Here is a 26,947-nt window from a genome sequence, read left to right on the forward strand (position 1 = left end):
CTCTGAGGGTATACAAATGGAACAGGCCCGTGAGGGTCCCATTTGGTTCCCCTGTGGGCCCTCGGGCCCGACATTGAGAAACAGTGACCTAACCATCAGCTTTTTTTTTCCGGAGTTGGTATCGGCCGGTGAACAAGGGTGTCAATCCGTGTTTTTACAAACGATCGTTCAATTAGTCAGCAGAATATTAGCGGATCAGAAGACAGATGAAGAGAATGGAGAGCGCAGCAGTGCATCGTGGGGGATTTTCACATCATTATTTTAGACTGGTGGTTCTTTAAGTGGTTAACTCAAGCCCTTGAGGGGGTTGGTGGGGGGGGGGGGAGACCAGGCCACTGCAAGCTTTCGATTCCACTAGGTAAGCTAATTGCATTCCAATGGCCTCCCAGGTCTAAACGAGTCCTAGATTTACCCTCCTGGAATTAAAACCGGCACTTCGCTCCGCTCTGGCTGGCAGATGGCGAGCTGGGAGATTGCGTGTTGCTTATTTGAGAGAGAGAGCGTCGGCCCGGCCTTGGACCTTCCAGACGGAAGGGATTGCAGCACAGTTATCTGAGACAAGAGGACACAGGATCGAGACAAATTAGGTTCCCATATCCACCACTAGCTACGTTCGAGAAAGCCGAATTGACACGGTCTCCGACCTTGAGATAACACAGACTTTGTTGTGAGCAGAAATAACCAAAAAAACAATCATGAACAAATCAATAAAAGAGGCAGAGAGGAACAGAGTTACCCAATCAGGTCTTTTATTTGGAACAGAGTGGCAGATTAGTGACAGGGCGGGTGGGCGTCGGAGGTGTTTTGGGCCTCCAGGTTGCTCACTCAGCCAATGACAAGAAAACTCAGCCTTTAAAAAAATGCAAATGTATAAAAACAGGATGGGGGGTATACAGCAAACACAGAGTAGTGAGGCCTCCATGTATGTGGGGCTTCACACACACATTCACACACTTTTACTTGCACGCGTACAGATTCACTCGCCCTTCACGCTCGCACGCACGCACACACACACATACGCATACGCAATACACACCTCTTATTTGGCTACGCAGGCTTAAAATGGGTACAAACGCATGTTTTACAGTTGGGACAGTTACTGTAGAAAAGACAGTACATGTTTTTAAGACCATTCCTGCCCTGTGAGAAAGGAGACAGGTCTGTCTGTCTGCCCGGGTCTGTCCAGCTACTACGGAGAGATGGATGGACCGAACAGACAGACAGACAGACAGACAGACATAGAGACAGAGAGACAGCAAGAGTCAGTTGTGTTTGTGTGAAAGCCAGTGTGAGGGGACGCAACAACGCCCCCGCAACTCAGCAGTGAATGAACCCAATGCGCGCACATATACACACGCGCTCGTACACACAATTTTTTATATACACACACATAGACAAACCTAGTCAAGTGTATACACACACATGACAGCTGTGAAACAGGTGAGGCTGCCTAAATCGCAGAGACACCAAGTGAAGCATACATACACATAGGTGGAGGGGGGTTTTTCAATGAAATGTGTGAACACAAACGCACGCACTCACAGTCGCACACACACACACACACACACACACACACACACACGCGTACACACACACACTGGTAAGGGGGGCAGGCGAAGTACACACATACGTAGGTGGGTGGGAGAGGTGTGAATACCTGACAATGGAAGAGCATGAGAACTGCTGGAGCAAGTAAACACACCTACCCACAGTACATTCCACCTTGAGTTACACCCCTCCTTATTACACACACATGCACGCACACACACACACATGCACGCACACGCACACACACACACACGCACGCACGCACGTGTGCACGCACACACACACACACACACACACACAGACTAGTATAGTTGGACTCCCATGCATTTTTGTTTTTCTACAGTACAGAGTATTAATAGAAGCTACTAGCCCAGTCACACTGGTGTGGTTATTGTTTACAATCTCTTAGATAGAAGCTCCTCCCTCTCCCCCTCCCCTTCCCTCCCCCACAGCCTGAGAGAGACCGCCCACCACCCCCAACCCCACCCCCCCAAAATAAAACATGGATTCCAAGTCAGTTCTAAGTGAGTAAAAGGTCATGGTTGGTTGGTGTCCAGATTAGGAAATCATGCTTTTGTTTTTGTCAGTACAAGTGGCTGACTCCAAAGACTGATTCCAAAGTTCAACAGCCACGTACACGATTTCATCACCAGCCAGATTTGAACAATACAGGACTCTTCAATGATGGCTGGCTAACCTCCCATAATGACCTTACTGACTGACTGACAATCTTATACCAGCCGAGGTCCAGATCTACCAGGATCAGGCTGAACGCCTGGCTGGCTGGCGGTCATTTCAACCACACTTGCGGTTTTCCGTCCAGGCCGAGGATGACCATTCAATCAGAGCTGGCACGCAACTAAGTTTAACTGAGGCTTTAGTTGAGGGGGGGACGGACGGGGACTTCGCATTGGATCGCTGCTTCCTGTTTCATTAAGCCCCCTCCCTCTCATACTCCCAAAGGCCCCTCCCTCCCATTTATTCCCGATCAGACAAACAATGGTGGAACGCAAAGATAGTGAAAGGCATGCAAGGGAGGGGGGAGGGGGGGACGGGGACGCGATGACATCAGAGACACACAGGCATTGCTTGTGTTTTTTTTTTACACAAAACAGACCAATCTCTGAACCAGCTGACCTCCACCGGCCGGTCCGATTGGATCGATCGACCGACGGCTTATCAATACTGACGACGACCACCTGATCTCACTCATATCACTGGTGCTGATGAGGATGAGGGTGATGATGATGATGACATTGATATGTGTGTTGATTTAATATGATTTACAGTGTATTTAGTCTGTGTCATCTTTAACCACTTAAGCCCTATATACGTACTTCGTCGTAGATCGCCAATATTTTGCAATTTTTGGAAGATCGTGAGCATTTTCAAATTTGTTGACATTAATTTACGGACCTTTTTTTTAAATGTATTTATTGGAAATGTTTGCCTAGATATAATGACCTGCCCAAAATAGGGACTGCAGGGTGAAAGTGGTTAAATGCACTTTGTATGCATATTGTGTGTGTGTGTGTGTGTGTGTGTGTGTGTGTGTGTGTGTGTGTGTGTGTGTGTGTGTGTGTGTGTGTGTGTGTGTGTGTGTGTGTGTGTGTGTGTGTGTGTGTGTGTGTGTGTGTGTGTGTGTGTGTGAATGCGTAGTCTGGCGAGAGCACAGCTCATCTAAGGTGTCACGTGTGACATCATCGTGACAGATAAAAACGTTTCGATGACCATGCAGACGTCAGGGTTAGCGTGACGATGACAGAAAAACGGATATGCTCGTATTATTTACATAGAATCTTTTGTCTTGTCTTCTGTTTTTTAAACTGCTAAATACATGTCCTCCCATTGAATTATAATCGTTATAATCATTATTATTATTATTGTCATTATTATTATTATTATTGTTGTTGTTGTTCATCATCCAGCCCAAGAGAGAATAAAACAAAAGAAAAAAAAACATTGATATGATATATTATTGATTATTATTACTATCTGTTTACTAATCTTTGTACAGCTTTCAGAGGAGCAAGGCAGCTTAGCTAGGGCCTTGAGCAAGGCACCTAGGGCCTTGAGCAAGGCACCTAGGGCCGTGAGCAAGGCACCTAGGGCCTTGAGCAAGGCAGCGCAGGGCCTTGAGCAAGGCAGCGCAGGGCCTTGCTAGCTCCGTGTTGGCACCAGCAGCGTCCCGCGGTTGCCACGGTTATCAGAGCGTTCCCTTGACGCTGTGAGAACACACCCGAGGGGGGGGGGGGGGTCGGGGGGGTGAAGGGTGGGGGGGAGCGCCGTTTTCTGGTTGGCCAAGCACAGAGAGAGAGGTCAAATCCACCAAACGAAGAAGGGGGAGACGAACGTGTGTATGCGTGTGTTATATTTATGTGTGTATGCATGCGTGAACGTAGTTTGTGTGTGCAACTGTGCATGAGTGTGTGTGTGTGTGTGTGTGTGTGTGTGTGTGGGGGGGGGCTGCATGTTTGTTTGAGCACCAGAGAGGGATGGAAGGCACACAAAAGAGACCTTTCCGCTCACCTTTGACCCTGATCTCTGTGCGGCCAATCAGACGCTTGGGGTGAGGGGCAGAGTCTAGCCATCTCACTCACTCACTCACTCTCTTTCTTTTTTCTTCCTTTGTGTCCATCTCTCCATCCACCCCTTCTCTCTCTCTCTCTCTCTCTCTCTCTCTCTCTCCCTCTCTCATCTCTCTCTCTCTCTCTCTCCACCCCTCCCCTCTTTTCTTTGTCGTTGGAACTGTTGTGCTGGGACACAGGATAAGAGCTTGTGTTTTTTTCTTGAGAGTTTCTTTTTGTACAAAATAATCATATCATATTACATCAGAACAAGAGAATCGGTAGAATATTAATAACAACATTTAACTTTTAAAAACATTTCTCGTGTGTCTGGTTATTTTTTTCTTCTTCTTCAGAATATATCGTTTTGTTGTTTTTTTGTCCTTTTTTTACGCATTAGTTGAAAATAAAGTTCCAGGTCCACGGAGAGAGGAGCTCTCATCACGATGATCAATTGTTTTCGGGAAAGAGGAGAGGATGAGGATGGCGGAGAGGAAGAAGAGGACAGGGGCAAAAGGTCGGTCGGTCGATCAGGGGCAAGAAGGGGGGCGGTCGGTCGGTCGGTCGGTCGGACTGGGTAAATCTTGTGAGTATCTGTCTCTCCTCTTCCTCCTCTCTCCCTTTCTGTCCCCCCTCCGTGCAGGGCAGGCGGGGGGGGGGGGGGGTCCTCCCTGGGTGAGTGTGTGTGTGTGTTTTTTCGATGTGTTTATGTGTGTGTTATGCGTAGAACTCTTCCTGCTTGTCTGGTTTCTGGTAGGTGACGGTGGCCTGTTTGGGTTCCTCCAGCGTGTAGCTGCCTTCGTCCTTCTTCTTCATGCGGTACACCAGCAGCATCACCAGGAAGGCGGCGAACAGCGCCCCCACCACTCCTCCCACAATCACCGCTGAGTAAACAGAGAGAGAGAGAGACAGAGAGAGAGAGAGAGAGATTGGAGATTAGATCACACAAAAGGCATTTCCACATTTTGCGTCGGCCCAGGGAACGCCGTAGCCTTACATTCTACAAACAGTTTGGGAGGAACGTACAACACAGAAACGACGAGCAGAGCACCACAATGCCACTGTTGTGTCCTGTCGCATTAAAAAAGCCACGTGTTTAAAACACTACAAGCAAGCAAGCGCCCGGCCGCTGCCTCAAAACACACACACACACACACAGGCGGGATAAAAGCTTAGCAAAGCAGCCCACCAAGGCATTGTTACACGGTTAACGCTGGATTTATACCAGCAGCAGCAGCAGTGGGTCAGTGATTTATATCGCTCCGCTTTATCGCAAAATGGGTGTGTCTGAGGTGTGTGAGTGACAGCCTCATAAATAAGCGAGTCGTGGTCCAGCAGCGAGGGAGCTCCCCCCCTGCTCTGAGCGGCTCAAGGCAGAATATCGTCTCTGTCGGGTGGAAACCTCATATGTCCCAAAACTGTTACTTTTCAGGATTCAAAAGCATCAAAAGTAGCAGATCTACAAGCTCGAAACGCGTCGCTTCGCGCCGCGATTCGAGCTTGTGGATCTGCTACCTTTGAGGCTTTTGCGTGACGCCGTAGTACGATCAAGCAGGCCGTTAGTTTGCGGAAAAAAATACAAAAAATTTAAACATGGAGATAGGAGGTTTCTGCCGCGACAACAACGATATCTCTGCCTGGCAGGAGAGAGCTCACGGCTTAGGGAGTAGTACAAGACACTTGATGCTCGTCTCTCTGGTGGCTTGTTTGTAAAATGACCTGCACATTTTTTTAGGTAAGAAATAGGCCATGCAGTTTTGCTCAATCTTTATTAATTTCACATCCACAGCTGCCAGTTTAAATCTTTGTCATGTACTGTATATGTGGTACTACTCTTATACAACAGGCCGTTTTCCTGTCAATCTCAAGCGGTGTGGAGTCGGTACGCCTTGTCCACGCACCCATTTCAGAGCACGGTACACTAATGGTTGGCTGTCGCTCTGTCTCGTCACACAGCTTCAGTGGCAACGTTTAGATTTTTTTGGGGGGGTGCTTTTCGCCTTTATATTTCAGTGGAGAGAGACAGGAAACAGGGGAGAGAGTCGGGGAGTGACATATGCAGCAAATCTACCACCGGGCTTGGGAATCGAACCCGGCCGGGACATGCTGTCAGGCATCAAAAGCCTATATGCGCCTTAACCACTTGGGTCATCGGCGCCCCCAAGTCTGATTCAGCGGCAAAGTTGAACTTTTCTCAACATTGGCCGTTTCGCTTTTTGGATGGCTCTGCCTCCTGCCCTAGACAATGTTGCATTACGGCTGATCTACACCAGACTTTTCAAAGCGAGCGTATGCGTGGCGTGTACAGCGCGTTTGTTTAGTTCCAGTTGCTATCAATGATACCGGCTACACCAGGCTCATACGCAGACTTTAAAATAGGACTATGCGCGTGTGTGCGTGTGTGCGGAAATTCTCTGGTGTAGATTGGCCGTTAGTCTCGGGTAGCCAGACAACTATTCCACAATCTCCGAATGCTATATAGAGTCTGGAACTGCACCTCCCGAAAGTCAAGAACGGAAGCTGTCATCTGTTCGTCATTTCCATATATTTAAAAATATCTTTACGTTTTATTTTAGCTATTTCTGATAAGCAGCAAGCTATATATACTTCGATTATTTACATTTATGTTAGGACAAATTTGCGCGACTGTAACGACGAAACGGAAGCGGGGAAGGACGCGTTACATTCCGCTTTTATCCTCTGATCATTTTCAGAGCTTCCGTTGCTCCAGGTATGACGGAAGAATTTGAAAATTGTGGGAGACAACAACAGTCTGGCTCATGAGACTAACGTTGCATTGAAACACGCCACTTTTCTCAGAAGCATGGCATTGAAACACAACTGCTGGTGGTGAATTCAGCGTCAGCCGATAAGCGGCAAGCTGACAGAGCCAGAATGTGGCAACATAAGTTGTGTTGTTTCCAACTAGTCTTTTTTTGTTTATTGTGTAACCCCGCAGTGCGACATACTTTAGCCCTATGGGGTTGGCTTAAGCAACACAGAACAGCTGCATTTCTTTCCGCTGCTCTCGGCAGACAGACAGTGTTGCGTGCAACAGCCCTAGACATAAAAAACTAAAAAACAGGATAAATGAATGCCACTGTATGTGGTATGTGTGTAACCTTGTTAAACTAAATTGGTATCAAAGCCAGACCTGGAGAATAAAGTGTTTGTACTCGCAGGTATTTCAAAGTAAACAACTTTTCCCAAACTATTTTAATGGCAGCTATGCACTGTGAAAAGTCCATGTTCTGTTGTATGTCACCACATCACCAAATCACCAAATACATACAGAGACCGTCTACTACAGTGGTGGAATAAGTACTCAGATGTTTTACTTAAAGGTAGGGTGAGTTTTTTGTTAAAAGGTTAAAGCACTCTATTCTGATATTAATCATTGCTATAGTGTTTGTCCAGTAACAGGGGTCTCCCAGTCTCTCCAGCTCTTTTCAGAGCTCTTTACATTTTCAGGTGGGTGGCAAATTTTCAGCCAATCAGGAGAAAGCACCCATTTATCAGCTTCAATGTTAAGTGTTTCAGTTCCAATTTTGTCCACTCATTTCTTTGTGTCATCACTTCCAATTTCACTTGTTTATCCATGTGCCCAGAGTTCTCTTGCCTGATTGAAAATGTGTTCTATGTTTACCAAAGAGCTGGAGAGACATGAGGACTCCTGTTACTGAACAAACACAAACTCTATAGCAATGAGTACTATGAGAATACAGAGCTATTTAACACTTATTGTAACAAAGAAATACCACTTACCCTACCTTTAAGTAAAAGTATAGCAATACCACAGTCTAGAAATACTCTACTCTAAATGTGAATACACAGTCATGTATTAACATTTCTTTCCTCGAACACAAAGTGCAAAAGTACTGGAATCAATATGTACTTACAGAACCAAAGAAAACGTACTCAAATGTGTCAGAATTTGTCAAACCTTTTAGAAAATAGCCGATTTACAGTACAAGCTCACAATGCGCCGCGATGCAGATTTAAGAAGGCTATTTTCAAACAGCCGAAAACAATCTAAATCTGCAAAGTAACTAGCAACTAAAGCTAACAAATAATTGTAGTGAAATAAAAAGTACAATATTTGACTCTGAGTTGTAGTGGAGTCTTCTACTCTATTACAACTCAAGAGTCAAATATCGAAAGATGTAGTGTAAAAAAAAAATTCTTAATTGCAGTACTTGAGTAAATGTACTTAGTTATTTTCCACCACTGCGTCTATACTCTAAAGTCTGCCTCTTTACCGATGACCAGGAAATCGCGAAAGGCCACCACCAGCAGACCACCAATCAGAATAGCTGAGGGGAGAGACAGAGAGCCAATCAGAATGGACCAATGGCCCAACTCCCTACATTTTCTAAAATAAGCTCTCTGGGATTGAAGCAAAAAGGGGCACTTGGAAGGAAAATTGGATTTAAATGGAGGCAAAGCAACAAGCCAAGAGAGAGAGAGCGAGCGAGAGAGAGAGAGAGAGAGAAAGAGAGTGAAAGGGAGACCACTAGAGACAATTGAAAGGAGGGGGTTGTAGGAGAACCCGAGAAGAGCAGGATTGCCCGCTCTCAACGGGTCAAATGAGTTCTAAGTAGCAGATTCACTTATAGTGATATATCTGGGCTACAGTCAGGAACACAAGGTGATGCCAGTTTATTCTATCATTTCCCAGAAGGAGGGGGGAGTGGGGAGAGAGGAGGCACCAAAGGAGGCAAATAGGAAATGTAATTATTCAACCTAATACCTAGTGGGGGGATTTTGATTAGCCAGGCAGACAGGCAGGATTACAGACACAGAGAGAGAGAGCCAGACAAGACAGACAGACAGACAGACAGACAGACAGACAGACAGACAGACAGACAGACAGACAGACAGACAGACAGACAGACAGACAGACAGACAGACAGACAGACAGACAGACAGACAGACAGACAGACAGACCAGGTCAGTGTCAAACAGAAATGTCATCTCAAGTGATAAAAACAGGTAGGTAGGCAGACTGAATGACTGACTGACAGAGATCCACAAACAATGTTACCCAAACAAGACAAAAGCCATGCAAATGAGCAAACATCATCCTTGGCAATAGCAATAGCATCCCCGAATGTGCTTTTTTGACTTGATTGATAGACAGATGTAGAGCAGCTTTTACCTATCAACACCTCCTTCCTCTCCAGGATGTTCTTCTGGGGCAGCTGGGCGGCCGAGCTCCCCGTGTTCACCGTGTTGCCGATCAGGTCGGGCTCCGCCCCCACGTCCCCCACGCCCCTCCCCCGGCCCAGGTCGTTGCGGCGGTCTTCCTCCCGGATCTCAAAGTCCCCGCTGGGGCCTGCGACGCCCAGCTCGTTGTTACCCTCCTCCGGCCGCGCCTGAGACGGTGGAAGAGAGAGAGAGAGAGAGAGAGAGAAAAATTTATTTTTAGTAGACACTCTTAATCTAGAACGATTTACAGTTATCAAGGTAAAACACAGGGTAATACATCAAATGCATAGAAATAGTCATCTAGGATCATAGGTAAACCAAGAACCTATCATCAGTCTAAACCAGCGCTACTCAACCCGCGGCCCCAACGCAGCGTCTTGGCGGCCCCTCATGGTTTTTTTAAGCACAGGATAAAAATATACATTTCCGTTCAAATATATGTGTTGCTAATTTTTTTTTCAAAAACAAACAAGACAGACATATATACAGGTGCGTTAATTGTTACAGGTATAATGCATAGTTTTCTATTTTTTGGGGGGGTTTGACCCCCAATTTTTTCCGGCCGCACGGCTACGCCGCGCGCCCAGGATAGGTGTCCGTTAATTCAAACTCTGGGAGTTGGCAACCCTAACCTTGCCATACCTTAGCTTTTGCTGAACTGATGCCACTGGACATACACACAAAGTAAACAGGTACACTTTCAATATGATGTCAAAAAGTACATTTTCTTATAACAATAACAATGTGTAGTGTGTGTTACAAAATCCAAAATAGGACCGTCATTTTTAGCTGGCGGCCCCTTGGACTTTTGGTATTTTGCTGAGTGGCCCCTGAGCCATCTTAAGTTGAGTAGCCCTGGTCTAAACTGTATAGTATCCAAAAATAAATAATCTTTACATTGAAACTATAGGATGCCAGGTCAACAGATAAAACTGGCGAAAAAAGAGAGTCATTTATAACATGTTATGTAGACAACATAACATGCTATAAATGCCTTTTTTTTAAAACTTTGTTTTTATGACTTTTATGCCTTTATTGATAGGATAGTAGTCTGACAGGAAATGGGGAGAGATGGGGAGTGACATGCAGCAACGGCCATCGGGATCGGGACTCGAACCTGCGACGCACTAGCAGGCTAATTTGAAGCCTAGGTGCCTGGACCGCTACGCCCTAAATTAAATTCTAACCTTTGCATAAGACTGCAAGGTCGTCAAGGCTAGAGCAAAGTGCTACGGCAAGTGCTACGGGCTGAGGTGGAGTCTGAAGAGGTGATTCTTCAGATTACGGCTGAAGATTGGGAGCGAGTCTGCAGTTTTAACTGCAATGGGGAGTTCGTTCCACAGTTTGGGAGCCAGGAGGGAGAAGAAGAATAATGATGATGAGGAAAAGCTACATTTGTCAATGTGTTTCTTCCATGGAGGCGCTCAATCCGCGCTGACAACGCTCCAAACCAACGCGAACGGAAAACTTTTCCGTGGCGCTAGCGCTTCACTTCGCCCGAGAGCTTTCGAAACAATGAAGCCACTGTTGAGAGGAGCTTTGGAACCATCCAATACACTGAATGTATGCTTCGCAAAATAGCGGCAGCGTAATTACAATGTGGGAAAAGCCAAGTGAACCCAAGATGCATCATACTTAACCCATTAAGACCTGGAACTGTGTCATTTTTAGATTTGAAGCAAAAAAGCATTATTTTACACTTTGGGCTATTCAAAAATAGCAGATATACAAGCTCATAGCGCGGCACCGAGTGCCGCGCTACGAGCTTGTAGATCTGCTATTTTTGAAAAATCGTGAAAATGTGTGCAAATCTTTGAATATATATATATTTTTAAGCGAATATTTTTAACTCAAATCGTTGCTTCTGGGGGGTCCCTGGAACAAAATATTTTGATGGGGGTCCGCGGCCAAATACATATAATTTTGGGGGTCCTTGACATGAAAAAGATTGAGCACCACTGATATAGAAACATACGTTTTTCAGAAAACTGTTGGGATTTAGGAGACATGTAGAACCGTCTTCAGGTCTCAATGGGTTAAAATCCGGGGCCCCGTTTACAGACAAAAGATACCAGTCAAAGAGTATAAACCATGAACATATGGACGGAGCGAAACCAACGGAGAGAATGGGCCAAATAATGAAACCCACCTGTGTGCTGCTAGGCAGCGGTGCACGGGTGCTCCTCTCCGCACCCGGCGGCGACGCCTGAGTGGCCGTCGTCGCGGGAACCCTGGGCCTGAAGGGGACCCCCCTGCTCCGGAGCGTCGTGGTGGCGGCGGCGGGTGTGACCGTGGGCGCCTGCGTGCTGCCGCCGGCGGCGGGCTCGGCGGTGGTGGTCTCTGCCGTGACGGCCGTGGTGTCTTCCTCGGTGGTGGCGGCGTCGTCATCGTCAACGCCGCGGTAGGAGGAGGAGGAGGTGGTGGTGGGCGACTCGGGGGGCAGGTACACGTCCTCGTCTTCCTCCGTGGTGCCCAGGTCGTCCAGGCCGCTGGACGGCGCCGCGCTGTCCGCCACGCTGGAGGCCGTGCTGGTGGGGGCGGCGGAGGAGGGCGCCGCGGCCGTGGTCCTGGCGGCCGCCGCGGCCGCGGCCGCAGCCCTGATCCGCTCCAGCTCCCTCTCTCTCTCGCGCTCCCTCTCTCTCTCCCGTTCCCTCTCCCTCTCGCGCTCGCGCTCGCGCTCCCTCTCCCGCTCGCGCTCCAGCTCCCGGACGCGCTCCCTCTCCCTCTCGCGCTCCCTCTCTCTCTCCTGCTCCCTCTCCCGCTCCCTCTCCCGCTCCCTCTCCAGCTCCGTCTCCCGTTCCTTCTCCAGCTCTTTCTCTCGCTCCCTCTCCATCTCCATCTCCCTCACTCGCTCCCAGCCGGCGCCGCTCTCTCCGTCGGCCTCGGCGGGCGTCGGGGTGGGCGCGGTGGTGATGGCGGCGGCGGCGGCGGCTGCCACGTCCGTGGGCGTGGGCGTGGGGTCCGGGTCCGGGTCCGGGTTGGGGCTGGGCTCCGCCGCGGGCGGGGCGGAGGGGGCGGGGCTGGTGGCCTGGGTGGTGGAGAGCGGGAGGGGCTCTTCCGTGGTGAAGGACACGCCCACCGACGTCGGCCTCATGGTGATCTCCGGAACTGGAGGGACAGACGGAAAGAGAGACAGAGAGGGAGGGAAAGAGACAGGGAGGGAGAGAGAGAGAGAGAGAGACAGGGAGAGACACGGAGAAAGAGGGAAGGAGGGACATGAAGAGAGAAAGGGGAAAGAAGTGAGAGAGAGAGAGTGAGATAATAGCAGTGGTGTAAAGTAACTAAGTACATTTACTCAAGTACTGTACTTAGGTTAAAAAAAAATCACACCCAGTGTGAAGTGGGCGGTGTGGTCATCACAGTGGTCATCATAGTGATGGAAGCTCACTTCAAAAAAAATATGGATTTTTTTAAGTGCATAATCCTATTTATAGGTTATTATTGTCATCATGTGTCTTGCTAGCCAATCACAGTGCTGAATAGAGTCAGCCAATAGAGTCAGCCAATCACAGTACAGCTAGGGGTGTACTAATGAGCCAATCACTGTACAGCTAATGAGGTGTCCCAACCCCACTTATAGGGGCGGCTACACCGCCCAAAAAGAAGGTATTTTTTACTTAACTAGAGTATCTCCAATTTCCAGTACTTGTACTTCTACTCCACTACATCTCAAAGACAAATATTGTACTTTTACTCCACTACAATTATTTGAACACTTAAGTTGCTTGTTACTTTGCAGATATCAATAATATATATAAATTATATTATTATAAAACATACATTAACCACTTTAGCCCTATTTTATACATAGACTATTTGAGCTTGTAAATCTGCTATTTTCAAACATTTGAGTACTTTTAATTTTGGTACTTTTTGAGTATATTTTGATGCCAATACTTTTGTACTTTTACTCAAGTAACATTTTTGAACACAGGCCTTTTACTTAAGTAGACTATCTGAGTACTTCTTCCACCACTGGATAATAAATAGCGATTGTTTGTTAGTTTTATAGTTTTTCTCTCCCAGCAGCCTGAGAACGGAGATGAATTGAACTTCACAGGGACACAGAGACATAAGGAGGAACGTGGGCCGGCTGGCGGTAGAGAGGAGCTAACAGAGGAGGAGGATATCTAAAAATGGCTGCTTGGGAAAACAATAGCGCTTCTGTTTCAAAAACACATCATAGAGGGAAAAAAAGAAGAAAATGCCAGGTTCAGGGGAAGCAGTGGCACGGAACCCCGTGACAATCTGTCTATCTATATATAAGACCCTTTTCGGATTCCAACGGGCTCAGTATCACAGTGTGAGATAAAGCAATTTGCCGGTGCTGCCGTCTCATCAGCGGGGGGGTGGGTGGGGGTTGGGTTGGGGGCTCGCCTGCTCTGAATAGTAATTTATTAGGGGAGGGCTGGCTGCTGCTGCTGCTAGAGCGGCTCCGCCACTAGCGCAGTGCTGCCCTAGGACCCAGGGGCTAGCCCTCAATGAGTCACGCTTTAATAAGGAAAGGGTCCTGCTCGAGCTGCCTGCCTGCCTGCCTGCCTGGCAGCCTGCAACATAAAAACCCCATCAAACTATCAGGCTGAATTAGACAAATGTGCTTCCTGTTTAACCCATTAAGACCTGAGGCCGATTCCATACAAATGCCTTCTAAATCGCAACATTTTCTTTTTTAATATATATTTTTTTAAACTGTGAAAAAAACATTAAAAAAATATAGCAGATCTACAAGCTCATAGCGTGGCACTCGGTGCCGCGCTATGAGCTTGTATATCTGATATTTTTTAATAGCCAAAGAAATCAAAAAATGACACAGATGCGTTCCCGGTCTAAATGGGTTAAGGTAGGGTAGGGTTAGGCTTTTAACCTTTTTTATAACACTTAACAATAAACGCTCTTTAATCTATTCTATCGCTAGTTTTGACCACTTCAAATACTCTTTAACATTAAAATAATTAATAACTGAAAATAGCAGATCTACAAACTCACAACGTGTTGCGCTGCGACACGTTATGAGCTTGTAGATCGGGTATTTTCGCTACGCTACACGCTTCCATAGAAGTCATGCTTGGCCGCTATGGAATCCAAACGACTCAGTCGAAATCAGTCGAGACAACTGAGAGCTTTAATCCTGCCTGACTGCAACGAAAACCCCGATCAGACTATCAGGCTGAATTAGACAAATGTGATTCTTGTTTAAGGTAGGGTACTTCCCAGGCGAGCATGTATTCAGCAGACCAGACAGACAGACAGACTAAAACAAGTGCGCACGCGCACACACACGTGCGTACGGCGCACGCACGCGGTCTGTCGTTGCATGTGCAATGCATGTGATCAACTGACCTGTGGGTATAATGAGATTACTGTAAATCAGATCACTTAATCTCTGGGGATCTATGGCTTGTCTGTATGTGTGCGTCTGTGTTTGGTTGGGGCTGTTTTTAATGAATTTGGGTCAGAAGAAAGACCCATGTTTCTAAAGGTAGCTCTCCAACAAACAGAGCTACCTACAGACTGGCAGTCGAATGAAGTCGGAAGATCAGTCGGTTGGAAGGTGTGAAAAAAATGCATTCAGATGTTTCTGAATGCACCTGAGAGCCGACACCCACAGACGGCTACTATGGTGCTAAAAATAGCCTTTGGTTTGATGTCTTTTTCAACAACAAGCCCGCTGCTAACCAACGGTCGAAAGCTTGGTAGGCTTTCTGTACAACTTGCTACCCGACGTGACAGTAGTGTACCCACCGCCCGCCCATTCAACAGCAGATTTTTCGGCAACAGATGCTTTCCAACCCTTACCGCCCGCCGATGTCAGTGCAGTGGAGAGCTACCTTAAGGGCTGTATCTGTGAATGCAAATGCTGTGATTCAGATTGTGTTTCTGTGTGTGTGCGTATGTGTGTGTATGTGTGCGAGTGGCCTGTGTACAGTACCAGCATTCTAAGTGACCATAGCTAGACAGGAGAAGATGTGTGTGTGTGTGCGGGGGGGGTCTCAGCAGATTGAACCTCATCACCTGTCATTATCTCTTAAACTGTATCAACCTTGACAGTGAGTGCACATACAGCACACACACACACACACACACGCGCGCACGCACACGCACGCGCACACGCGCACGCGCACGCACACGCACACGCACACGCACACACACACACACACACACACACACACACACACGCTTTAAGAAACTTACAGCCGGAGCCAGAGCCCGAAAAGAGGTCCTCGTCATCGTAGAACTCGTCCCTCGTCGACCCTTCGTCATCTATGGAGGGAGACCACGTCTGCCCCTGAGAGAGAGAGACACACAGAGACACAGAGAGAGAGAGAGAGATGGTTACAGTTATTTGTCATGACTGGACCGTTTGTGTCATTTCATTTGAAAGAGAGACCACTTTGTGTGATTAAAACAGACATCACCATGACCACACGCATGCAAAGAAACACTCGCACGCCCCGGACACAGACAAGGGCAGACACGCCCCGCATTCACATTCACACACACACACACACACACACACACACACACACGTTAGCCTGCCGTGTGTGTGTGTGTGTGCGTGCGTGCGTGCGTGCAGACTGACTCAATCCACCATTAGGACTGAACAGAAAAGGCATTTGTCTGTCTGTGTTTGTCTTTGTGTCATAGCCATACATCAGTAATGAGCATGATGTAACCCAGCGTTCGCCAGAGGGGAACATCAAAGCCTCTCTATGATATGACGGCTGACTTCCGCCTTACATCTGATCTGTGTGTCGACTCTGAAGGACACGCTTTGTATCGAGTAATGAATGCCCTTTGTTACGAGGTATAACTTTCCTTAAGTTACCCAGAGTGTCTTTATTGATCTGCTTGTTGTCCATTACTGAGAGCGCTGCTGCTGGGTTTCTGAAGGAGTGCGAGTTGAGTGTGTTTCTACAAAATGTATTAATGAGTAGTTTGTAAACACAACACTCAAAGTTGACCCCCTCCTCACCTACAGACATCAGAGATCAGCGGTGACATCTAAATTCATTGTGCGGCCAAAAAATGTGTAGAAACTATTAAAAAATAACTGCATTGCAAAGAGATTAGGGCGGTACTACATACTGGGATGCTGATGACTGTCTGGTTTTCAAAGCATTGTGTATGCTGTTCTAGGCCATAACTATATTGAATTTAGATGTCACCAGACAGACAGTATGTTGAGGAATTCTGGATCAATCAGTAATTGGTGAGACAAGAGGAGTCGGAGACACTTTAGACCGGTGGCACCAATCTACTCGGAAAACGATGCAAGTCGGGAACGATGCCAATTGGGAATGCATGCCCCACCCAGTCATGCAATACCCCTTGTACTCGTTGTCAGAGTACCCGTTGTACCCGTCTGTCTGTCTCTGGCCCGTTTTGTGCCCATATATTTTCAAGTTTTATTAGAAAACATCATTGCTTATATTAATATGATGTTTCTTACAATTCATGGAGATCTCTGTTTCTGTCTGTCTGTCTGTCCCTTGTCCCTTTTATGCCTATATATGAAGATCTCTGTATCTGTCTGTACCATGTCCCTTTTATGCCCATATATGGAGATCCCTGTTGTCGTCAGTATACAAATATGTGGCGACGTAAATCCTGCCACGAACAGAAGGGATCAGACCATATAGTTATACTCACGACAAGAGAGAAACTGTTGTTTGTGTCGTTTGGAACAAGCTGTGCCCAAAACAATACATATACCAGGCCCCGTGGCCCTGTGCCATGACACCTTGACTCTTAGAATATGCAAGATGTCAGAACATAATCATAACAGGCACAAGGTGAAGAACACAATAACAAGATAAGCTATAATCCTAACAATAATTCTTCCTCGCGCAGGCGGAGATCTCTGATGTGAGACAACTACAGATACAGACACACTGTCTGCCACACACACACATTTCTTCTAAGTGGGTCATAAGGGATGATTGAGAGGGATTATTTCTGTACGAGTGTATACGTTATTATATTTTTTTAGGAAAATCCTACGAGCGCCTTCTCTAACTCTTGAACTGAGCTACATTTGCATTCCAGGCGTACGGTGCGGCTTATCCAGACCCTTCCTTCCCTAAGAGCGACAGACAGTCGACGATAAGCAGTAATAGAGAGAGACGAGGCGTATCGCCACGTTTTCGCGCGCACTCAGCGAAATGTCACAGTGACTGTTTTGAATAATGTGTTACACCGGGGTTTTCTTTTGAGTGTGCAAACTGTGCATTGTGTTGCTGCATTGTGTCACTCAGATGTACTTAAACAAAGGGCATTGTGAGCCCCGAGGGAGTCCTATAACCAAAGCAACAAAACCGCTTCCTTTTCTTTCTAATTGAACATACTAGTAAGCATGTAGAAGAACGACTATTCCGTTTTCTTTCTTCTTCTTTTTTTGGGGGGCATTTTGTTTTTGCTTGATTTTCAGGAGAGTGTAGAGAGAGACAGGAACCCAAGGACATATAGAGGGGAGAACGTGAGACATTGCAAGAGCCTCCGGATTCAAACTACTTCTCGGTCTAAAGTCCATGACCCACCTAATTCCAACACACTTTGCTAATTTTGGATGGCTCAGGTTAGAAGACAGGGTTAAGCAAATATCAATGGGATTGGTATTTAAGATAGTCTAAGAGACAGTAGCCTCAAAACCCTCATACCTGACTAACCACTTCTCCAAAGTGAGTGACACCCAGCCACAACACTAGAGGAAGCGACCATGATCTGGTAGCACCAAATTTAGGACAAACATGGGAAAATTCTCATTCTACTACTCTGCCACCAACATGTGGAATGCACCGTCCACTGAAAAATGTGAAACACTGGTTTCTTTCCAAATTGGCCTGAAATACCATCTTATCAGGAGACATACAGTACAGTACGTACAATACTTGAGTAAATGTACTTTGTTACTTTCCACCACTGCCTGAACCAGAGAGCATTGGAGTGAGACAGGGAAGTATAGAGGACACTGTCAATCAGCTCAGCTGATCTAATTGAAGCAGGAGTCTGCAGGTCATGACTCAACGAGGTGATTGAGTTGAAAGGTGGAAGAATGTAAGGAATGACAGCTTGCAGTCTCTCGGTTGAGCTGTCGTCTTAAAACTCCCAGAATGACTATTCTAATAATAGTTTTTTTCACTCTCATCAACCTACAACCCCAAGGAGTCCTTGAGGGCCTCCACAGAGGAGGGTCCCGAGTTGAAAGATTGATGGTTTAGGAGGAACCAAATGGACCCTTTATACGGTGTCTGTAACTCGGAGAGTGTACGAATGGACACAAAATAGTTAAAGGAGTAGTTCACCCCATAAAATGACTTATTTTCTATCAATTGAACACCCCATGAAGCCTTGAATTAATGGATTTTTTGTCGCATTCCTAAACCAATAATTTGATGACCGTGTGTATTTCCAGTAGGAGACACAAAGAGTCTACTTTGTGTCTCCTACCGGATACATTAGCGTCTTTCCGCTGGTAATCAAATTATTGGCTTAGGAATGCGACAAAAACTAAAACAAATACATGAATTCAAGGCTTCATGGGGTGTTCAATTGATAGAAAATAAGTCATTTTTGGGTGAACTACTCCTTTAAGGGTGAAAATTCCACAGTGTAGATTGTGGTCCCAGGGACGATAATCTTATCAAATGGGGGTCCATGACATGCCCTTATTAAAATGCATATCAAACTGCAGGTCCTTGAAATAAAAAAAAGCTGTTAATCGCTGCCTGAGAGTCGCATCGCGGCGCGTTGTGACCTTGTTTGTAGATCTGCTAGTTTCAAAAACATCTAGAAGATTTTTTTTTAACAAATTGAATATTTGTAAAACATTTTAAACACAGATCTTGTATGGGCCGGGGAGTCGCTGCCACAAATTATTTTAAGATGGGGGGTCCACGGTCAAATACATCTTAATTTGGGGGTCCTTAACGTGACAGATGTTTGAGAACGACTTGTAATAAATCCTTAGGCATTTTCACGACGAGTGGGAATAGGGTTCAGCACAGCGCAGTGGGTCATTCATGTTACTGAGAGCCCTGACAGGACAAGCTCCTGACCCCGGCGACCTCTGCGGCTGTGCTGGGCGGTGTGCGGGTCAGGGGTGAGGTTCAGGGTTGAACCTCTGGTCACTTTAGAGAGAGGGCTGTTCATTCTGCCTTCTCATTCATCTGTCTGTCCACCTCAATCCCACACAGTCCCTGTGATGTGTTGTTTAGACACAAACACACCGGCTGTAGCATTACCAGGGGATTTCTCCAGCATTACGGGGCGCAACTCCCACAATCTATAATACACACCAGCAGTGGTGGAAAAAATACTCAAATGTTTTACTTACGTAAGTAAAAGTATCAATACGGCAATGTAGAAATAGTCCGGAATTCAAAATGTACTTCAGTAAAAGTACAAAAGTATTGGTATCAAAATGTACGGTAAAGTACCAAAAGTATTAAGTACTCATTATGCAGAATGTTCCATTTCCCAATTTTTTTTTTTAGTTAGTTAGTATAAGTTTATTTCGGTCAAATGTATACATTGTATTAAAATAGCAGATCTACAAGCTCACAATCGCGACGCATTGTGAGCTTGTAGATCGGCTATTTTCAAATGGCCGAGATGTATGTAGGGCTGAAGTGGGTAATGTATCTTTTGTAATAATAATCTAAATCTACAAAGTAACTAAAGCTTTCAAATAATGGTAATGGAGTAAAAGTACAATATTTGCCTCCGAGATGTAGTGGAGTAGAAGTAAAATGACTGAAAATTTGAAATACTCCAGTAAAGTAAAAAATACCTCCAAATTGTACTTAAGTATTGTACTTGAGTTAGTTACTTTACGCCACTGGTGACAGCCAGTTAGAATATCTCCATACCGTATTCTAACTTTGTGTTTGTTTGTAAATTAACGCCCCTACGTGATCATACCACAGCGTCACACACAAAAGCATCAAAAGCAGCAGATCCACAAGCTCGAGCTTGTAGATCTGCTACTTTTGAATTTGGATTGTTTTCTGGCTGACAGCAACGATATTTAAGTCACGAAGAAGAAGACGGCGACCTTTGCTGCCGAAACATTTGTCTCTGTTCTCGATTATTATGTCTTAATGAATTAGGTTTGCATCAGTGGCTTTCTTTTCATGCTTATCTTTCCGTTATTAACACATCAGGTGCCAGCATTTTTTCATAACAACTTACGTTGGGTGCCAGCATTCTCCCCATTGACTGCGCTTTGCTGTTTAAAGCTCTAGACTCCACGAGGAGCAAATCCATGTAAAAAAAAGCATCCATTCATGTTGCGCGATGACCCTGGCTACAGCCTGGAACGATAACATTTCACTCGCGAGTTACAATGGGGGGGGATCGCGCATCGCGCATGACCGGTTTTCCCCACCGGAAACAGATTCGGAGATATAGGTGTTTTAAAGAAGGAAATAGACAGGAAGTGGATGGGAGCCATGTTTTTGTTTTTCCGGTGATCTATCTGGCCTATCCTTCTCAAGATCACAATGGGTACTCCCAGAGCTGCTCTAGCCCCGCCCGTGTGGAGAAAAACGAAAAAAACAAAAAGACAAATTTCACGGTCTGGACCGTGTTCGGCACCGGACCGCTACTCTGCGCAAACACGGTTCAGACCGTGTTTGGCACCCGATGTGTTAATACGCGGGGGTGTGAATCGCATTTCTTTGGACTTTGCATATATATTTTATTCAACAGTGTGAGAAAAAAATGAAAAGAAAACCCCTCAGTGTCAAGATGTCGAGAACGTTTTTGTTTTCATCTTTTCCAAAATGATCCGAGCGAAATCGTCCCATTGTCTGGTCTCTGTTGTTGTGTCTGCAACACAGTGAATACTTTCACTGTATTATTGTGGTTCTTGGCTCGGGTTTCTCAGGTGTTTTGAGTATTGACTGTATTTGTTTTCCCCCCAGGGCTTGCAATATTATTTTTTGCGATATCTTCTTCTTCTTGGCACTGTCTGACTCGGATATCAGAGATTTGGCGTCCGAGAAGACATTCCTCTCTGTCTTTTTGTTGTTTTTATTGCATGGGTTTATTGTGAACCCAAAGAATGGCTATGCTGAGGTACAATACGTTAATAATGCACAATACAAGCACATATCTTTAACTCATTCAATCCAGGAAACCATCTGTGTCATTTTAGGGCTATTCAAAACATAGCAGATCTACAAGCTCATAGTGCCACGTTACGAGCTTGTAGATCTGCTATTTTTTTTATCTTTGAATATAGATTTTTTTAATCGAACGTTTGTAACTCCAATCTTTGCTTCGGGGGGGGGGGGGGGGGGGGGTCCCTGGAACAAAAACATTTGAGATAGGGGTCCGCGGCCAAATACATATCTAAAAACGTTTTCTAAATCGTAACAGTATGTTGCTATATCAGTGGTGCTCCAACTTTTCTATGTGAAGGACCCCCAAAATGATATGTGTTTGGCCGCGGACCCCCATCTCAAGATATATTGTTCCAGGGACCCCCCCGAAGCAAAGATCTGAGTTATAAATGTTCGATTTGATGTGTTTTAGAGGGGGTGTAGAGGGGGAAAGAAAGAACAGACCAAATATAGTTTACTAAGTATTTAGGGTTTAAGTGGTTAACTGTCTGAAAATACACATGAACATGAATCCAACATATTATTAGAAATGCGTAATGTGTAAACAAACCAAAAAAAAAGCATTGATGATAGTGCTGTCAAACAAGTCTATGAAGCCATCTATGAAATCTATGAAAAGCTTTATATTGAATATACTGTAGTGGGGGGTCCCTAGCTTCATCACTCTCTCAGCTAAAAGGGGTCCTTGACCTGGAAAAACGCTGAAGACCCCTTTCTTTGACATGTCCTTCAATGGCTTGAGTGAACAAACAAAGAAAAGGTTCCGGTTTGTGCTTAATATCATGACAATAAGATGGACAATAACATGTCCTGGTTATGTTTCTACTGCCACGCGCACGTAGCCACACTCTAATTATAACTCAAGTCCAACAAACACTCCTTTTATGGAAATATGGCAAAGTATTAGAGAGAGAACAGTTCTCCTCCAAAGTCGCTTCTTCCCAAAAAGAAGTAGGCTATAACAAACACCTAAATGAGCCAATCAGTGAACGGAGCCAAATCATCACTAGAGAGCCAAAATAAAATAAAAGCTGTTGAATCGTGTATCAAATTTGGGGCGTTTTGGTCAATAAATATTGTGACACACTTTTTAAGTAATCTTGACAGCCATTTTACAACACAAAACACACACCACATGTTCGTAAAAACACGACGTGTGGAATGTTACTACGCCTTTGCCGCAGCACAAAAACAAAACCCCTTTTTGCTCCAGGACAGGTATATATACGTATATGGGGGGAAAAGTTCAAAGCAAAGAGTGTTACCAAAACAAGGTTATCTTCACTCCCCATCTTAATCCCGTCCTGAGGGCCCGCACGGGGGCCCGGCTCTGTTCCGTTAGCTAGCCTGTGTGATGCTAATTGCGGACGCTATATTATATAGCCGAGCTCCTCTCTCTGGCTCCAGACAGAGGAAACCCGATGCCTTTAAAAGCCAATAAAAAGCATAATGGAATCTCGAGGGCCGACCGCATCCAAGCTCCAGTCAATCACATCCCAGCATGAAGTGGAGCTCAAAAGGCGTATATATGTTCACCTCCTGAAATGAAAGCCCCTCAAGCTCTTTAAAACGATGACATGCTCAAGATATATACGGGCTCCCTGAAGTAGATGGCTGAGAATGTTGGGGATTTAGCTATATGGCTTTATGAGTGTGTGTGGGTGCGCATGTGTTTGCATTACTATACTTGTAAGGACCAAATGTCCTCACACACAAGAGAAATGGTTGTTTTATGGTTAAAAAAAAGATTTTTAGAGACACCGGAAAATAGCCGATCTACAAGCTCACAATGCGCTGCGCTGCGACGCATTGTGAGTTTGTAGATCTGCTATTTTCCGGCTATTTTCAGCCGTTTTCAACGCTGTCCTAAAATGTTGGATGCCCTCACAAATAGTTATACAAACGTGTGTGTGTGTGTGCGCGCACACACTCGCACATGTGCATGTGAAGGAGAATGAGTGTGCAAGTCTTTTCTGAGACGGCCAACCACAAAAGTGTTGAAAAGACATCTCATTGCAATGATACTGGGGAACTCTGTGGCGTGTGTGTGTGTATGTGTGTGTGTGTGTGTGTGTGTGTGTGTGTGTGTGTGTGTGTGTGTGTGTGTGTGTGTGTGTGTGTGTGTGTGTGTGTGTTTCTGCGTGTGCGCGCAGCCGCGCATACATGTGTGTTATCCTCTCGCTAGGAGATGGGAATTTCTATGAAAGGCAGAGGTTGCCCATAGCAACGGCCTTCATTGTAAAACTGATCCTTGGAATACACACACACACACACACACACACACACACACACACACACACACACACACACACACACACACACACACACACACACACAGAGGGCTACATAAGCACACAAGGGCTGTAGCTAACATAAGCAGCAGAGGTGTTATGTAACGCCAAATAAACAACCCAGAAATCAACATCAAAACAGTCTACTCCTACGGGCTTCCACTGTATTTATCTACCCCTCCCCACATCTCTCTATCTCTCTCTCTCAGTCTCTTTCTCTCTGTCAGTGGTGAAAGGAATAAAAGTAGCAATGCCACAACATAAAAACACAATAGAAAAGCCCTGTATTCACAAAGTAAAAAGTTGTCAAATCTGTTAAAAAAAAGCACATGTACAAGCTCTTTCGGCTAGATAAAATATAAAATAGGGCTTAAGTGGTTAAAGGAGAATTTTGGACTAAGTTTTTCTTACCTATCTATGACGTTATGATATCTTATGATGAATGGTACAGTAGAACATTTTCATAACTTTTTTTTTTTTTTTTTTAGATCTGACGTTCATAGTGACAGAACACTGTCAAAAAAAACAAAAACAGAAGTCGCGCTAGACGAGATTGAAATCTCGAGATTTCAATCTTGTCTAGCGAGACTTCGTTTTTTGTTTTTTTTTGCATAGTGTTCTGTCACTATGAACGTCCGATCTCACAAAAAAAAGCAAAAAAAAAGCAATTAAAATATGCGATCTAACGCAAGGCCTATCCGCGCACGTTTTAAGATGTGGCGCTTAAAGTAAATATTTGCATCTGAGATGTAGTGGAGTAGAAGTATAAAGTCGAATCGAAAAATGGAAATACTACATCAAAATCGTACTTAAGTGCAGTACTTGAGTAAATGTACTTAGTTACTTTCCACCACTGCTCTCTCTCTCTGTCTTTCTTTGTGTCTCTCTCTCTCTCTGTGCCTGGTATGTCTCGGCATCTCCCCTCTCTCTTTTTCCTGCTGTTTCTTATCTCTCAATCCGCTCCCCAAATTCCTCCCCCCCCCCCCCCACCCCCTATCCCTCCCCAATACACACAAACTTGTGTAAACACACACAAGCACATCCCATCCCCAAAGTGCCCCCCCCCCCCCCCCCAGGGGCTTCGTTCTAACCCACCCCAGGGGCCCCTATTTAATGCCCCCCCCCCCCTCCCCCAACACACACACACACACACACACACACACACACACACACACACACACACACACACACACACACACACACACACACACACACACACACACACACACACACACACACACACACACACACACACACACAAACTAGCACACAAACTAGCACACAAGACACTATACTGTATTTGCAGACACTAACTCGGTTTCTCTTTCTATTTTCAGTTTTGGTCAAAGCGTGGAAGTAGGTTAGATGCTGCTGTATAGAGGCCTATATGCTCAAGACTTTTGTACATTTTGTGCATGTCCATGTGTCCGTGTGTGTGTCCGTGTGTGTGTGTGTGTGTGTGTGTGTGTGTGCGCGCGTGTGTGTGTGTTTGTGTTTGTATGTGTGTGATATCGTCTCTGTCAGGTCGAAACCTCATATGTCCAAAAACTGTTACTTTTCAGGATTCAAATAAAAAAAAATGCCAAAGTAGCAGATCTAGTAGCAGATCAACGAACTTTGTGGATCTGTTACTTTTGTGTGACGCTGTAGTGTGATCAAGTAGGGCATTAATTTACAAAAAAAACATAAAATATGGAGATAAGAGGTTGATCTGCCCAGCAGCAATGCTATACAGTATGTTTATCTACACATGGTCTCTCTCCTCCCGTCTCGCCATGTGAAATTTACAAGAGCATTCTCCAGCCGGATCTATAACCTCGCCGCACGCCGGTGTCGCGCTCACAGAAGAAAAATAGCCGATCTACAAGCTCACAACGTGTCACGGCTGCGGCCCGTGGTGAGCTTGTAGATCGGCTATTTGGGGTACGCGACCCCCCCTCCCCCCGCCTCCGTGCGCGACTGTATAAGTATAACTCAAGGCTTCAGTGTGAATTCACGGCACGCCGGGCAGCGGTGCGTCACCAGATGTAATTACAGGGTGTGTTTGTGTGTGTGCCTATCTCAATGAGGGTAATCACTGGTTTTGGCTGTGTCGTTTGTGTGTGTGTGTGTGTGTGCGTGCGCGTGGGAGTGAGTGCGCACACACACACACACACACACGCACACACACACACACACACACACACACACACACACACACACACACACACACACACACACACACACACACACACTCACATGCCCATAATGCCATGTGTGTGTAGGCCCTATGTCTCTTCCGTTTTTTTTACGTGATTTTTTTTGGGGGGGAAGGTCAAGTCGAGCCAGGCCTGCATTTTTGGGAACTATAAACAGCTGTGTGCCACATAGTTAACTAACCGCAGCGAAGACGCCATGCGTCTCCACTCCGCTGCCTGCCTGCTTGCATACCCCGAGGCCAAAATCATCTGTATGTTGCCTTCAATTCTCTGCCCGCCCGCCGCCTGCATTCTGTTCCCATTTCGCTCTAAAGGAGGTTCTTAAAAAGAAATCAGACGAGACGACTACGATCGACCTAGCGGACTCCGTACAGGAGCCGTATGTCGTATAGTGGTACAAAGAGTGAAAAGGCCCTGGATGGAGTTTGGCACCGAGCGAAGCAGCGAACGCTATAACCCATAAAGACCGGGAACACATCTTTGGCTATTAAAAAATAGCAGATTTACAAGCTCATAGCGTGGCACCGAGTGCAAATCTTTGAATATACAGTATATTTGTTTTTTAAAGCAAACATTTTTTACTCAAATCTTTGCTTCTGGGGGATTCTACAAATGTCTTCTAAATCCTAACAGTTATTTAAAACACGTATGTTGCTATAATCAGAGATTCTCAAACGTTTTCATGTCAAGGACCCCCAAAGTTGTATGTATGTATTTGGCCGCATACCCCCATCTCAAAATATGTTGTTCCAGGGACCGCCCAGAAGCAAAGATTTGAGTTTAAAACGGTCGCTTTAAAAATATAAATATATTCAAAGATTTGCACAAATCTTCCCAATTTTTCAAAAAATTTCAGATCTACAAGCTCATGGCGCGGCTATGAGCTTGTAGATCTGCTATTTTTGAATAGCCAAAAAAATCTAAAACTGACACAGATGCGTTCCCGGTCTTAATGGGATAAGACATGCGGTCGATCGGTGCCGCCGCTCGGGTTTTGGATGTTAAAAACA

At 45.6% G+C, this 26,947-nt stretch overlaps 1 protein-coding gene across 4 annotated transcripts in view; it reads right to left on the minus strand.

The window, feature by feature from the left end:
* Positions 1–3,067: 3,067 nt before the first annotated feature.
* Positions 3,068–26,947, minus strand: part of sdc3 (syndecan 3) — a 66,462-nt gene continuing 42,582 nt past the window's right edge. Inside the window, exons 2-6 of one of the 4 annotated variants that reach the window (XR_013933993.1) lie at positions 15,516–15,609; positions 11,473–12,431; positions 9,274–9,490; positions 4,269–4,999; positions 3,068–4,231 (exon numbers count right to left, since the gene is read on the minus strand). Coding sequence is in view for 1 of the 4 variants with exons in the window: in XM_080441601.1 (XP_080297727.1) it covers positions 4,833–4,999; positions 9,274–9,490; positions 11,473–12,431; positions 15,516–15,609 (1,437 nt within the window). In the remaining 3 variants the exon portion in view is untranslated. Of the gene's footprint in view, positions 5,000–9,273; positions 9,491–11,472; positions 12,432–15,515; positions 15,610–26,947 lie in introns of all 4 variants that reach the window. The other 3 variants (XR_013933994.1, XR_013933995.1, XM_080441601.1) reach the window with 3 other exon arrangements.

Source organism: Gymnoscopelus braueri (genome assembly GCF_963280865.1).
Source record: "Gymnoscopelus braueri genome assembly, chromosome: 11".
Lineage (NCBI taxonomy): Eukaryota > Metazoa > Chordata > Actinopteri > Myctophiformes > Myctophidae > Gymnoscopelus > Gymnoscopelus braueri.